General features: G+C 47.0%; 2 protein-coding genes across 3 annotated transcripts; one reads left to right on the top strand and one right to left on the bottom strand.

The window, feature by feature from the left end:
• The first annotated feature begins 1,262 nt into the window (after positions 1-1,262).
• On the top strand, positions 1,263-1,907 carry LOC127348302 (uncharacterized). The gene has a single exon (XM_051374372.2). It carries the CDS (start codon positions 1,295-1,297, stop codon positions 1,787-1,789), a length of 495 nt encoding a protein of 164 aa, XP_051230332.1. The 5' UTR covers positions 1,263-1,294; the 3' UTR covers positions 1,790-1,907.
• Positions 1,908-2,844: 937 nt separating this feature from the next.
• LOC127292141 (ras-related protein RABE1c) lies at positions 2,845-6,072 on the bottom strand. 2 transcript variants are annotated; one of them, XM_051321492.2, is made up of 9 exons: positions 5,900-6,072; positions 5,720-5,808; positions 4,472-4,544; positions 4,274-4,374; positions 4,114-4,179; positions 3,939-4,036; positions 3,554-3,616; positions 3,306-3,398; positions 2,845-3,226 (listed from the first exon to the last, which is right to left on the bottom strand). In XM_051321492.2, the coding sequence occupies exons 2-9, from the start codon at positions 5,790-5,792 to the stop codon at positions 3,149-3,151; spliced, it is 645 nt and encodes a 214-aa protein (XP_051177452.1). In that variant the 5' UTR covers positions 5,793-5,808; positions 5,900-6,072; the 3' UTR covers positions 2,845-3,148. The 2 variants fall into 2 exon arrangements, with proteins under 2 accessions (XP_051177452.1, XP_051177451.1); XM_051321491.2 differs by having other exon boundaries at positions 5,720-5,819; positions 5,900-6,071.
• Between the last annotated feature and the right edge of the window lie 8,832 nt (positions 6,073-14,904).

Raw genomic sequence — 14,904 nt, forward strand, 5'->3', positions numbered from 1 at the left:
AAAAACTTAACACGAACCTAATAAGTCAACCTGATCTCCCTGTTCTGACCAAAATGATGAAGAAAATTTGCAACGACGAAGTTAGTTGAGATCATCAGATGCATTGTATGTAGGGTGTAGACAGAACACCGGCCGCACTTCCCCAGTTGCTTATTAAAGTTGATCTGCCCAAAGTTGCTGCACTGCACTCCAAGTAAGACTAGAGTTTGTGCAGGTCACCGATTACGCCGGACCGGATTAATAATTAGAGTGCTCATTCTCCACTGAAGCATATATATTCTTCTGCATATGTTCTCTATTCGAGCAAGTACGGTGAGAGCTAGTGGTTGCAGTTGCCTCAGTTGATCTCTGGATTTCCGGCCGTACCTGTCAATTAACTATTCTATCCATCCAAAGTCAGAAGAGATTTCTAATTTGGAAATTTACAAGTCAAGGGTCGGGCAAGAATAAGTTCAGACCACAAAACAATATAAAGGACGGCAGACATGACAGATAACACTGAATTGCTCTTGTTTTAATTGCTTGATTAGAACATGTTGACTAGCTAGTGGCTAGAGCAATCTACGGAAATGGTTAACCAGAGTGAATGGAAAATTTCAAGGAGGAAATAACGTCCATCAAATAACTTAGGAGGTACGTAATTTGTGTCAGAGTCAGACACATCAACTTGCGAAGGACAGGGTCGATCAAATTTAAAGTCTAATCTAAGGAACGTGCTCCTCTTGATCCTTGACTGCTATGGATATGATTAGTTCAGCCAATTCCAATAAGAATATTTGCGGCTAGTTACTCCTACTTAGTAGATTATACGTACTAAACACTAGTCGCTCTCAGTTCGCGCATGAGTGTTGCGGTCAGCAGATTTCACTCCGGGTGAACTCCAAACTCATCCATCCACCCCCAAAGTTGTCGAAGTCAACTCCTCACAGCTGCTCTATCTATCTATCTCAACGAGAGGTAGTAGCATGTCAACTGCTACATACAAAGTCGCATCACCCAATTAATCTACCCATCACAAACCACCAAAGTCCAAAGGAACGAGTAGAATGATTGCGAGACTTGCGCAAAGAGACTTATTCTCAGCATATAGAAATGCTACTCGCAGTACACTATGATCACTAGCATCATTCTCCAACTAGCTTACTTAATTGCACTACCATAGATGGATGGATCCTATAAATACCTCGTCGTCGTCTCCTCTTGCCTGATAGCACAGTAGCACAACACGAAGAAGAAGGAGCTCGCCTCGGGTTAGCTGCGCATTTTCTCTCTTGGCGCACGGAGACGATCGGCCATGAAGAGACTGCAGCTGAGCTTTGGCGACGAGCCGGAGGTGGATGGCGCCGTTATCGCCCAGGAGGTGATGCTGTTGCTCGCCGCCCAGAACGCCGCGGCGGGTGGCGAGCCCATGCACCATCACCAGCGGCCGCGCGCGTTCGAGTGCAAGACGTGCAACCGCCAGTTCTCGTCGTTCCAGGCGCTCGGCGGCCACCGCGCCAGCCACAAGCGGCCGCGGGGCGGCGACCAGAGCACGCCCGCGCGGCCCCCGCCGCCACCGAGGAGGCACGGGTGCGCGGTGTGCGGCGTCGAGTTCGCGCTCGGGCAGGCGCTGGGCGGGCACATGAGGCGCCACCGAACCGCGGGCGCCGACGAGGAGGATGACACCGCTCGTGTGCCGGTGATCGCCGAGCGGGAGACCGGCGAGACGAGGGGGCTGATGCTGCTGGGCTTTGACCTGAACGCTACACCCTCCGATGGAACGTCGCAAGCTCTGGACCTGTGGGCATGAACATGCTTGTTTCTTCCTGAAGTATAGCGTCCTTATACTCTTTAACCTAGGGATCGGGGATTTCTTCTTTGTTCTGTTGTAAAATACCGCTGGAGTACTGCTGATTGATTGATGTGGGTTTTTTTTTATTTGGAAATATACAACAAGATCTACTTCCTGAGTGAGTGAGTGACTGAGTTTAGTTTCTAGACCAGCTTGGCTTTTTTGCTCAATGATCGACTAAATACTGAGATTTGTTGGTCAGGAAAATTGGAAAGTGTCCGAGGCGCGTTCTTTGCCCAACCAGAACATATGAAGACAGATTGCATCTCTTCTTTTCCTGTAACTTCAGCCATTGAGTGTGGAATTATTTACAAATTGATTGGTCTCTAGGCACTGATATTCAGTCAGCTATGGCAGCAGCTCGGAGAGACTTCGGCAAACCCTTCTTTATGGAAGTGATGATTTTATCCTGTTGGAATAAATGGAAGAAAGGGAATTGGAAAATATTTCAGCGTGAATGTCCCACTTTTGCGAAGTCGAAATGTAATTTTATTCATGTCATTGCTCTTCTTGGTCATAGGATTAAAGCAAGTATAGATGCATGGCTAGCCTACACTAATCATTTGTATAGGTAAGTAGGTAAGCTTAGAGGTTCATTCTGTATGTATGGTGTATGTACTTGGGTAAGCTATGGATAAAATCTAACTGTGGGGCTTTTGCCTCAGCAATGGTTAAAAAAACTGTCACGAAAAAAACAAGCACACATCAAACATTGCTGTATAGTACCAATGCAGACGCGTGTGCTTAAGCTCGCTGTTGCCCCCACCTAATGTAGTATACTTTCTTCAGTTAGAGCAGCCTGTCGGTCCAGAGGGTTATTTGCCATTATTGAGAGCATGTTCAGCTGACTTCTGCCTACCTTATATAATGCACAGGAATCATTCTTGTGTTGAAAGTCATAGCATATGTCAATAAATATCATCACTGAGTAGATATTATGCCGTAGAACATCAGTTCGTTCCATCTACCTGCTAAGCAACCAGCAGCCCGGCTAGTATAAAGAGCATACGAGATAAAGTGAAATAGGCAGCCAATTCAACTTTATATGTCCAAGTGGTAACCTCCAAAGTCCACAACACCAACCCAGCTACCCACACAGTATACGCGCTAATCGTGATCACTTATCAACATCAGAGTTAGTCTCCACCGATACAGCAAGGAATTGTTCTGACTTAAACACACACTTGTCCGAATCCTAACAGCAGCAATAATAACTTAAGATAATAATGCATGAAGAAAGAGGCCGAAAAAGAATTAAATGCCATAAAAATTACAGGCACCCGGTCACCACTATCTTATCCTCGTGGCGACAACAGTTCAAGATCCGCAGCACGCCGACTTCTGTGCCGCCTCTGCATCAGCTCCACCCTCGTTGATCTTGATAGTCCCTCCCCCCTGAAACCAAGAGAAAACTGTAAGGCGCCGTGCAATATAATGTACAAAGATGAGAAACCTACGAAAAGGGTTGACATACCTCAGGCTTTGAATCAGCCTCTGAGAGTCTCTGTTTGATATCCCTCGCTATAGAAAAGAAAACCTGTTCAACATTCAGGTTTGTCTTCGCACTCTGCAGGAACAAATATACAAAAATAAATATCAACTATGCACTAAAACAGATGCTAACGTATGCGTAGAAAGATGTCATCGAAGTCATCAGAGAAAAATTCACAATTATGATACAAAGAAGAAATGCAATAGCAGAAGTTGTGAATTCTCACTAACCGTTTCAAAAAACTGGATCCCATATTCATCAGCAAGGGCTTGACCCTTTGAAGTAGGAACAGCCTGCATGAAGGAAGGTAATTGAGCAGTTAAGAGAGATACAAGTTCATCCAAAATATAGATTGGGATAACATTGTGAATTCTAAGTCTATAATGCTGAACATGTTTTCTCTTTTGTTTGCATTCTGGCATGATATATGAATTGTTAAATGATACTCTAAAGTCTAAATGCATAAGAGTGTCATCTCCACAGCCTGACTATTATTCAGTGAAGATATGTTTACTGCATTGGACATGAAAATAGACTCAATGCAACATCAAGTCAAGTCGAAACAGCTACAGAACAACCTTGCATAGAAATAAGTCAGAATGGAAGAGCATATACCCTTTTGCTTTCATCCATATCTGCTTTGTTCCCTATCAAAATTTTGTTTACATTATCTGAGGCATGTTGTTCAATGTTCTTGATCCAATTTCTTATGTCTGCAAGACAGTGACAATGGAAATAATCAGAACAAGCATGATATTGAAAAGATCAACTGAAGCACAGAGGTCCATACTATTGAATGACGACTCGTCGGTGACATCATATACAAGTAAAATGCCCATTGCTCCTCTGTAGTAGGCTGCAAAGAAGAATTGCACATTTGAGAAACTTCATCCATACGATCAAGATTAGTCTAGAAACACTCTTGCTTTGCTCATAGTATGCAATCATACCGGTAGTTATAGTTCGGAAACGTTCTTGGCCAGCAGTATCCCAGATCTGCAACTTAATCCGCTTGCCATCCAACTCCACAGTCCTTATCTTGAAGTCGATACTATTTCAAGAATCCAACGAGCATGGTTTTGTATAAGCATTCCCATGCAGAATAATAATTTCAGAAACATATATTCTTTGGTTTCTACAGTACATACCCAATAGTGGTGATGAAGCTAGTGGTGAAGGAGCCATCTGAGAACCGTAAGAGCAGACAACTTTTCCCAACACCTGCATGTAAGTTGATAAGTTCATAAATGAGTGCTTATGGAACAACATGCAAAGCAGTAGATATGACAATATTTAAATCTAAGTATCAGTTACCAGTTCTGTAACAAAAGAAAATTAAAAAAGAGCATAGATCACCACAACATAAAATACAGTAAGGCTAAGAAACAGGGACAAAGCTAGGGTTTAGTAACTCTGACCCAGTTGTTCAATAGCTGTATTTAGGGGGGAGGAAATTGAAATTTGTTTTCCTACTTATATAATTTAAACCAACCCTGGGATTTTGTTAACACCAGAAGAGGAAGTTTCAAGAACAAGGGCTTGTTCCTGACTTTGTGTCTACATCGTCACATCAATTTCTGCATCAGTTAAGCAATTAGATAACTACTACTGCTTGTGTATTTACCAGCAGGAACAAGCTACTCCTCTTGCAGAGCGCACACTAATCCAATAAAACACAACAGGCTATATTACACAGCACGTTGAAATTTCACAGACATATCCGCAAACTGGTCTAGGGTGTCAGTTCCAACCGGCACATCAACACAACAAACACACACCAAACTCGGCATTGGGATTTTGTTAACAGCAGGGCAGACAGGCACATGAACAAGAGCTCGTTCCTGACTCCATGTGACGATCAATGTAACCAACTATATCCTCACTTCAATTTCTGCATCAGTTCTGCAGTTACATAATATAGCCTACGTATTGCAAGCAGGAACAAGCTTCTCTTGCAGAACACACAATAATAATCCAATAAAACAAAAGAGGTTAGATGCAAACTGGTCTAAGGCGCCAGATCCCAGCCGGCACATCAACTCGAAACACGTGCCAAACTCTGCATTGCGATTTTGGTAACTGTGAGGCAGGCAGACAGGAACAGGAGCTTGTTCCTGACTCCATGTGACGATCAACGTAACTAACTGTATCCCCACTTCGATTTATGCGTCAGTTTAGCAATTAGATGAATACTACCGCTTGTGCATTGCAAGCATGAACGAACTTCTCTTCGTACAGACCACAAAACAAGACAAGAGGTTAGATTCTATCAACGGGTTCAAATTTCACACAGCCATCTCCGCAAACTGACTGATCTAGGGCGCCAGATCCCAACCGTAGCGACAAATCAAGCGGCACACCAGATCTCGCGCGGATCGAGGGGCGCAGGGACTCACCGCTGTCGCCGATGAGGAGGAGCTTGATGAGGTAGTCGTAGTCGGCCCGAGCCCTAGCCGGCGGCGCCGCCATCGCGGCCTCCTACCTCCTGATGGAAGCCTAAAACCGCAACGAGATTAGATCAATGTGGACGGAATCCGAACGGGGCGCGCGGGGGGTGAATGGCGGGACGAACGGACCGAGCGGAGTGGGCAAGGCGTCGCTCGCTCTCGTGCGTGCGTGCGAGCTCCGATGCGGCGGCGGCGGAGGCGGCGATCGCGCGATCGATCTCTCGCGAGCAGCGAGCGGCGAGCGAAGGCGGTGCGTGGGCGAGGCCGGAGAGGAGAGGAGAGGGAGCAGGCTGGGTTGGGTTTTCTGGGTGCGTCGTGGTGGAACCGGTCCACCTCTCGACTTTCTTCACAGTCCACCTGCGATACGCGCGGGCTGAGGCCATATGGGCCGGATGAGCTTCCCTAATGGCGTTCTTCATTCGGAGTATCGGGCTTTGTTCAAGGGAACTTTAGCCCACCATTTCTATTTGTAATTGGGTTGGACCTTTGCAGAAATAGAGTTAGGGTTGTAATTTGTCAACACATGGGATAATTTCCGCACCGAATCCGGCAGCAGATCCATCTCAAATCATTTACATATGATTCTTAAAAATATGATGGATAAGAATATTCTATTTTGAAGTGGCGCCCTAGATAACATTTAAGATGCAAATCACATGGATATATAGATTATTCATAAATTAATTAGAACTATCAAAATGTTATGAACCAGATATTCCTTTTGAGTCAAATACCAATATGATAGTTAGTAGTCATTGAGTTTCTGACTTTATTAAGCGAGCACGTTGAGCTCTAGATTTTACCTGCTCGTAGGCTGCTGACATAACTACTAAATTTACTTTTATACCATCTCGTCAATCCTTGGGTTTTGTCCTAGATCATATATATGCTTCCTTAGCTGATTGGCAAATGCAGAACTTAAAGTTAAATTCCCCAAAAAGATTTTCTACATGTTTAATTCGAAATTACAGTCTGCCATATCAACATTCGAATGCGCAACCGGTTATTACCCGCTCCGTTGCGAACCGAGAAGAGAATATGTAAAAGATATGTCACGATCAAAATTCCGATCCAATCTGATCCATGCCATTATGTATTTTTTTTTAAGTTTCGCCGTCGACCCTTATTAACACGGGTTAACTGCTTCATGAATGTGAATCTCGTGCAAATTTCCGCGCCAAATATAGTGTACATTCGTGTAGTGATTTCACATCGTCCTGCAGAAAAGTCGCCCCAGGTGGTAAGTACTAGTAGTAGTAGGATCAACTGGATGTGTTGAGTGATTACATGTCAAAACGCTACGATTGAATACAGTTGAGCGAACAAGGGGTGGAAGTCCACTTGTTGACGCGGGAACAGTTCATACTCGCAAGGCTCGCGACTAGGTGCGGAGTCTTGCTTAAATATTAGCAGGACTTCGACTGATTACAAAAGCACGTTATGTCGTTACCTAAGCACATACAGTCTAGTAGCACCACTGAAAATACGGATTATGATTTATGAAGGCCACTCGTTTGAGCCAGAGATTTTCCGAGCAGTTCGAACTCGCGAGGCGCGCACGAGTAGGTGCTGGGTCGTGGTCGATCGACGGCCGACTCTGCTTATTACAATCCCCTACGTCGGTCCTACGTTCTTACGTAAGCAGCGTCTTATCTCAAGTAAATTAGTAGAGTACTACTAACACATGTCTTGATCAGTTGATCTCTTCTAAGAAGCATACCCAACAAAAAATTGAAACTAGCTAGCTTCCATATACCTGCACGGTCTGATGAAATTCGAAATTTCGGATGGCGCGTGCTATGTATTATAAACGATTAATGTGTGTACACGCAGAAGGAGACCAATAATTCGCCATGCCAGGTCAGTCCCGTATTTTCATACTAACTTGGCTGCAATTCGCATGCTAAATCATACAAGTACAACGACCGGACATGATCGGAATTCGGAACTGGAGTACTCTGGTAGCTGACGCGCAACACCGCCTTGAAACGAGGACGTCCAGAGCTCACTCGCCATGACTATTCTGACCAAACGAGACGAAACAGAGCCACCGGCTCCATCTTTGTTTATCCCTCCTTCGTCTCACTGTCACCGGTCCATTGCCGGGCCGGACAGGCGTAATAAGGTGTTGCCGGCCACATTAGGGAGGCCGAGCAGATCATTTTCCCGGTCGGTATCGCGTGGGAGCAGCAGATGATAAGGGACTGTACAATGAAAGAGAAGGAGAAAGGCAATAGATATTAGTAGTATGATTTATTTTTTATTGTCATCTCTGGCTAGCAATTATAAACCAAAATTCATAATATATAATTATATTATCAAGGAAAGACATATATGGAGAAAGCTGCCATTTTTTACTTTCTAGAAGATCATCTCTTAGCTAAAGGTATGCGATCATCTTTTATTTTCATTATCTCTCTTTTTATGTGAAGAAGATTCACTAATCTATTAATAATGGGTGTGTCTATGTCTCAGTCGACTGAGATTTTCTTAAATCTCAGTCAACTCAGAAAAGTGCAACTGCAGTTTAAAAAAATGTGCAAATCGGGTCAGTTGCACTTTTCTGGCAGAAAAGTGCAACTCAAGTGCATTTTTGTGGATGACTAAGATTTAAGGAATTCTCAGTTGACCGAGACCTAACAAATCCAATTAATAATCATTATTAGCGGTACAAAGAACGTTAAAAGAAATAAAAACTACAAATAGATCAGTCAGACCACCGGGCACGCTGCCGTCCTCACCCCTCCTTGATAGAGCAGGGCAAAACTTGTCGTAGCAGAACTTGTTGTAGTAAACAAAAGAAAAGTTATCGTGCTAAGCTCCGAAGGAGCAGCGCACTAGACAAGCAACCATCACCAAAAGATGAGAACCGTAGATTTGAAGAGTATGACCTACAACCACACCGACGAAGACGAAAATCGATGAGATCCTAGAAGATCCGTGGACACAAAGCTCCATGTGCCACCCTCCTGGCAACGAAAAAGCTTGCTAAAACAAGCAACTGGACACCCTCCCGCCAATGGAAAACCAAGACCTAACATACCTCCATGGCCTAAGAGGCCATCAGAGACGTGGTTGAACAGAGGCGTCGCCAGTGGACAGAGCTAGAATCAGAAATGAGAGGGGGCAAGAATATGGGTATTGAAGAAAAATTACTTGCTAAGTGGGAGCAAATCGGCATCGTCAATAGGCTGGATCCACCCATGGTGAGAGTGGAATTGTTTGCCATTTGTTTGTAAGAAGCCCTCTAATGCTGTTAATTCTACGTTTAATCATTGTTCCATTTGAGGAAATAGGCTGGAGATAAAATGAGGATTGCATTTGCCTTTTGTTGCACGCATCATTCAGAACATCACAATTGTTCTACACTTCCAGTGCATCAGCTCTGCTCGCAGCTCGCCGCAGCTCCCAGAGATGGTTGAACACAACGGCGTCGTGCATCACCTCTTGAAGGCGGCGAAGATGACGACAGAAATCGGCGGCCCGATGGGCGCACTGCTTTTCCTCAGCGTTCTCTTCTGCTTGGCGGCTTTCGGCTTTCGCAGGCTCAAGGAGAGCTTGATGTAGCCCCGCTCACCGACGTCGCTACACCAAGACCAACAAGTCCCCCAAGTGGACCGATGACATGAGCCCGAGTCAAAGCTCTACATGATGAGGTGAACTCGCTCCTCACCACCCTTGATCTTGGTACCCCTTTGGATGGATTGCTACCTCATGCCGACGTGCTATGTGTCATTAGGTACAAGGCGCATCAAGATCCCGGAGAGGAGGAGACGCCAAGGTCAAGGGAGGGAGAGAAGCAGCGGGACATGGAGATGATCATGAAGCCGAAGCCGACGTCGCTCGAAGCACTCCAAGGAAGAGACGGACGCTGGCCGGTCCAGGACCCGGTCAGACCGGACCCACAACCGGACGCCCCGGTCACAGGCCCGGTCAACCGGGCGCAACCGAGCTCCCTCGTGCGGACGACGATCGGGACCTGTGACCGGAAACTTCGCAGCTTCCGGTGTGCGCCGTCGGCCGATCGGACTCCATGACCGGACAGCCCGGTCACAGCCCGGTCAGACCGGACCCATGACCGGACAGCCCGGTCACAGCCCGGCCAGACCGGACCCAAACCGGATCTCGACGGAATGCCCCACCAAACTGCCTTAACTTATCCATTCGCGTACCTGTTCGCCCTTGCTGGCCATGTGTGCCTATATAAGTAGCTGGGACCCCTCCTTTACTCTTTAGACTTGTTTTGAACTCAAACCTACCTTTGAGCTTAGTCTCCCTTGGGTATCATCCCTCTGTAATCAAGGCACCTTGGTTGTTGACTTTGATCTTGTTGAGTGAGATTCTAGTACAAGTTACTCTCTCTCCCTCACCAAGCTCTTCCTCTCCAACCCCAATCTCTCTCCGGGAATTCTGCCACGTGCCTCTTCCTCGGAGATTCTATTGGCGTGGTCCATCGAGCCACGGAGGTAAGCATCGGGTGTATCGGGTTGGTGTGCGTGCGTGAGTCTCGGAGTTCCTCGTGTTCGTCGTGTTCTTCGTGTTCCTCGCGTTCCCCCATCTCTCCCCTTGGTCTCGAAGTCAATCCGCGAGATCGGACCACACACGGGGTCTTAGACCTCATCATATGGTATCAGCAGCTCTTGGTTACCGTGGATTTGACCCTCCACCCACCCGATTTCGTTCCTAGAAAATTTTCCAAAAAATCCCCAAAAATAGCCCCAAATTGCCTCTTGACCGATCTGTGATTTGGTTGCGTTTTGAGTGGTTTTGGTCCGTGGATCTGGTGTTGTTGTGCTTGATCTACTATTTCCCCAACTTTCAGCCTCCAATTCCATCGTTTTCCCGTCGATTTGCTCTTTTGGTTTTGGTTTGGGGAAGAACAGGAGAGAGAAAGCTCCAAATCGTGAAACCCGGTCGCGCACCCGGTCAACCGGACCCACGACCGGCCGAGCCAGCCCAGAACCCGGTCGACCGGGCGGCAACCGGACAGGCCGGTCCAGGATCCGGTCCAACCGGGCCCCAGACCGGGCGCATCTTCGCGCCCTCCTTCGAGCTCGACTTCCGGCGATCTCCACCACCACCACCACCACCACCATCGCAGGTATAACTTGCAGCTTTCACCTTGTAACCCCTCTTCCTTTTGCGATCTATCCCATCGAGCATTACTTGTCTAGTGTTGCGAGACATTGCACGTGGCCCCGCATTGTGAGGTGTGTGTGTCGCGTTGAGTAAGGCATCCAAGCAAACACTCGTGTGGCAAGATAGCAAAAGCGAGGCTAACGCTAACATAGTGCGTGAAAAAAGCCCCAAAAACACAAAAAGAGTGCGAGTAGCACCATACATCCATACATCCATATGCCCATACATACAAAAGTGTCCACGTGCCACCAAAGATACAAACGAGTGCAAGTGCCACCATATACAAAAGAGAAAAAGCTTTTAAGCAAAGAGAGATACGAGAAGAGAGGCCGCGTGTGAATCTTGTTGTCTCTTCCTTTGCAACCGAAGCTTTGGCTCTCCTTGTGTTAGTGTGACACCGAGCACTTATACATACACTTTTCCGCTCACTTTTGGTTGCACTAACCCCGCTTATCTCGTGTGTGTGTTCCACAACTTTTTCCGTGTTTATAGTGATCTTCACATTGACATTTGGATTTTTGGACCTTACCCACTTTTAACAACATACTCGATCTTGGATTTGTCATTTGGCTTTCCACAACACTCGCCTAACACCATATTTGCTAGCTTTTGCGTGTGGTTTTGCGTGTGTCCCGATACACTTGATCTTGCTTTCGGCTTGGTGGATTGCCTCAATACTATCTTACCTTGGTAAGAGTGCGAGGAAGTCTCCTTCCACTAACATACACAACATAGTTCTTGTCTTTCCATCATGGATAGGAACGGAGATACCACTAGGGATGATGAAGTCCTCCGCAACACCGAGAGGTTGGTGACTCAACACAACCTATGGACGCATCGACAAGAGTTCAAGGAGCAACTAGCCCTCTTCGAGACGCGCATCGATGAGCAATACAATGAGGTGGCTCACAACTTCTCCGCCGTGAACCAAGACTTGGCTCTTATTCGTGAAGCTACAGACAACTTGAATGGCCAAATGTCGGCTAATGATGCAAACATGGAGCGGCGCATGGATAGCCTCGAGCGCGCCATCACCAACTTGGGTCGCCATCGCCGACACCGCTCTACTTCCTCTTCATCAAGCTCGCCACAAGATTATTACTCTCATGGTGGCCTTTCGTCCTCAAGCTCTTCCTCAAGGCATGAAGACCATCATCGACCTCATCGCCCACATGCTCGTCATGAAGACTCTCGCTCCAACTCTAGGCGTGGAGAAATACATCGCCATGCTCGTCCACATGAGCGGCATCCACAAGACCAAGTCCTACAACAAGATCGTCACCAAGCGGATCGCCATGCCCACCATGGGCGTGACGACCAACCCCAAGACCAAGGTCCTCAAGATCAACCTCGGCGAGATCTCCGTCGCCACCCTCGCCATGACCAACGTGGCCGAGGAGAGCCACACCATGATCAAGATGAGAGACCCAACCTTGAGCATCGTCCTCAACTGTGATAAGATCTTCAACCACACCCTCACCGTGAACCAAGTGAAGCAAGCGTTCATCTCCAACGCCAACCCAATGCTATGGTTGGCCGTAGAAGACCTCCTATTCCTCCTCTAGCCGCAAGAGATGAAGGCACCCCTCCTCGTAGAAGAAACTTGGAGGATGAAGAAAACATGTTTGGAAGACTCAAGTTCACCATGCCGAAGTTCAAGGGAGAAGAAGATGCCGAGGCATATCTCTCATGGGCACTCAAGGTTGACAAGATATTCCGCATCCACAACTACTCCGGTGCCAAGAAAGTGGCTATGGCATCGCTTGAGTTTGAGGATTACGCCAACACTTGGTGGGAGCAAGTCCTCACTCTTCGGGAAGAAAAGGGTGAACCGCCTATTGACACTTGGGAAGAGATGAAGAAAGAGATGCATGCTCGCTTTGTCCCCACGCACTACATGACCGACCTCTTCAATAAGCTCCAAAAGTTGAAGCAAGGCACCAAGACCGTTGAGGAGTTCTACAAGGAGATGGAGCTCACTATGATGCGAGCCAACATCCAAGAGTCCGAGGAACAAACCATTGCTCGCTTCTTCAATGGCCTCACTTACCCCATCAAGAGGATCGTCGAGTTCCAACCATACTCCAACATGGTTGAGTTGGTCCACCAAGCATCGAAGGCCGAGCGCCAAGTGATTGAGGACATCAAGTACTCCAAGGCCAAGACCTATTTCTCCTCCAAGCTCGCTACATCGACTCCTCCTACTACATCAACTCCTCATGCTACAAGTGCCAAGGCCGACGTGTCCTCTACAACATCCAAGAAACCGACTATCCAAAGTCGCATGAAGCAAACGGTCTCCTCCACCGCCTCCTCTAAGGCATCCACGGGACCCTCTAGTGTCACTTGCTTCAAGTGTGGCACCCAAGGTCACAAATCATTTGAGTGCAAGAACACCAAGGTTATGATCACTATGGAGAATGGTGACATCGAGACGCTTGATGAGGATGAATATGAAGCCCTTGTGCAAGCCGCCGTGGAAAGTGAAGAAGCTTATGAGCAAGAAAGTGGAGAAGATCCTCTCTTATGTGAGCATGACCCAAGTCCCTCACTTGTGGTCACAAGGGTGCTCACAACGCAACCTCATGCTATGGAAGAACAACGGTGCAACATCTTCCAAACCCGTGCCGGAATTGGTGGCAAGTCGATCAAGGTCATCATAGACGGTGGAAGTTGCCATAACCTTGCAAGCACCGAGTTGTGTGAGAAGCTCAACCTCACTCTCCGCAAGCATCCTCACCCTTACCATATCCAATGGTTGAGTGACAAGGGCAACGTCAAGATACAACATACCGTCACCGTCACTTTCAAGATTGGACCTTATGAGGACACTATCGAGTGTGACGTGGTACCCATGACGGTGTGCCACATGTTGCTTGGCCGCCCTTGGCAATATGACAAGAAGGCTATACATGATGGACTCTCCAACACATACACCTTCAAGGTCAACGACAAGAAGTTCGAGTTGCGCCCGATGACTCCTAGCCAAATCATCACGGATAATGCGAAGGCTTTAGCGAGGGCACAACTCCGCACCCACCATAGTGAGATGAGAGGAGAAGGAGCGACCCACCACAAAGAGAGTGAGCGCCACAAGCCATATATGAGTGAGTCCAAGAGTGTCCTTCTAGCCACCAAGAGTGAGTGGAGAGAGCTTCAAGAGAACCCATCCACCATATTGCACTATGTGCTCATATGCAAGGGACCATCATCGGCGACTAACGACTTAACCAACATTCCTTCATCTTTGTTGTCTCTTTTGAAGGAGTTTCAAGACGTCTTCCCCGACGAGATCCCTCATGGACTACCACCACTTCGAGGCATCGAACACCGCATCGACCTCATACCCGGCGCTCCGCTCCAAAAACGGGCCGCCTACCGCACCAACCCCGAAGAAACAAAGGGGATACAACGCCAAATACAAGATCTCCTCGCCAAAGGGTACGTCCGCGAAAGCCTTAGCCCTTGTGCGGTTCCCATGATTCTTGTGCCTAAACCGGATGAGACGCAACGGATGTGTATGGATTGTCGCCCCATCAATGCCATTACCGTCCGTTACCGCCATCCCATTCCGCGTTTAGATGACATGCTTGATGAACTTAGTGGTGCCACGATTTTCTCTAAAGTAGATTTGCGTAGTGGTTACCATCAAATCCGCATGGCTATTGGTGATGAATGGAAAACGGCATTCAAGACCAAACTCGGTCTCTATGAATGGCTCGTTATGCCTTTCGGTCTTTCCAATGCTCCATCTACTTTCATGCGCCTCATGAATCACATCTTGCGTCCTCTCATTGGCAAGAGTGTGGTTGTCTATTTCGATGATATTCTCATCTATAGCAAAAGTCTCGAGGACCATGTGCAACATGTGAGAGAGGTCTTGTGCATCTTGCGTCATGAAAAGCTTTATGCTAACCTGATACGTCCAAATTGCATCACTATTTTATATCATAATTTGCTGTTATTCATTGATATATATCATATTGGGACACAAT

The sequence above is a fragment of the Lolium perenne genome, chromosome 4 (assembly GCF_019359855.2).
Source record: "Lolium perenne isolate Kyuss_39 chromosome 4, Kyuss_2.0, whole genome shotgun sequence".
Taxonomy (NCBI): domain Eukaryota; kingdom Viridiplantae; phylum Streptophyta; class Magnoliopsida; order Poales; family Poaceae; genus Lolium; species Lolium perenne.

Coding starts and splice junctions, on each gene's coding strand:
- LOC127348302 (XM_051374372.2), top strand. CDS start 1,295: ATGAAGAGACTGCAGCTGAGCTTTGGCGACGAGCCGGAGGTGGATGGC.
- LOC127292141 (XM_051321492.2), bottom strand. CDS start 5,792: ATGGCGGCGCCGCCGGCTAGGGCTCGGGCCGACTACGACTACCTCATC. Junction 4,375..4,471: donor AGCTTCATCACCACTATTGG/GTATGTACTGTA, acceptor TTCTTGAAATAG/TATCGACTTCAAGATAAGGA. Junction 3,617..3,938: donor ATATGGATGAAAGCAAAAGG/GTATATGCTCTT, acceptor TCCTTCATGCAG/GCTGTTCCTACTTCAAAGGG.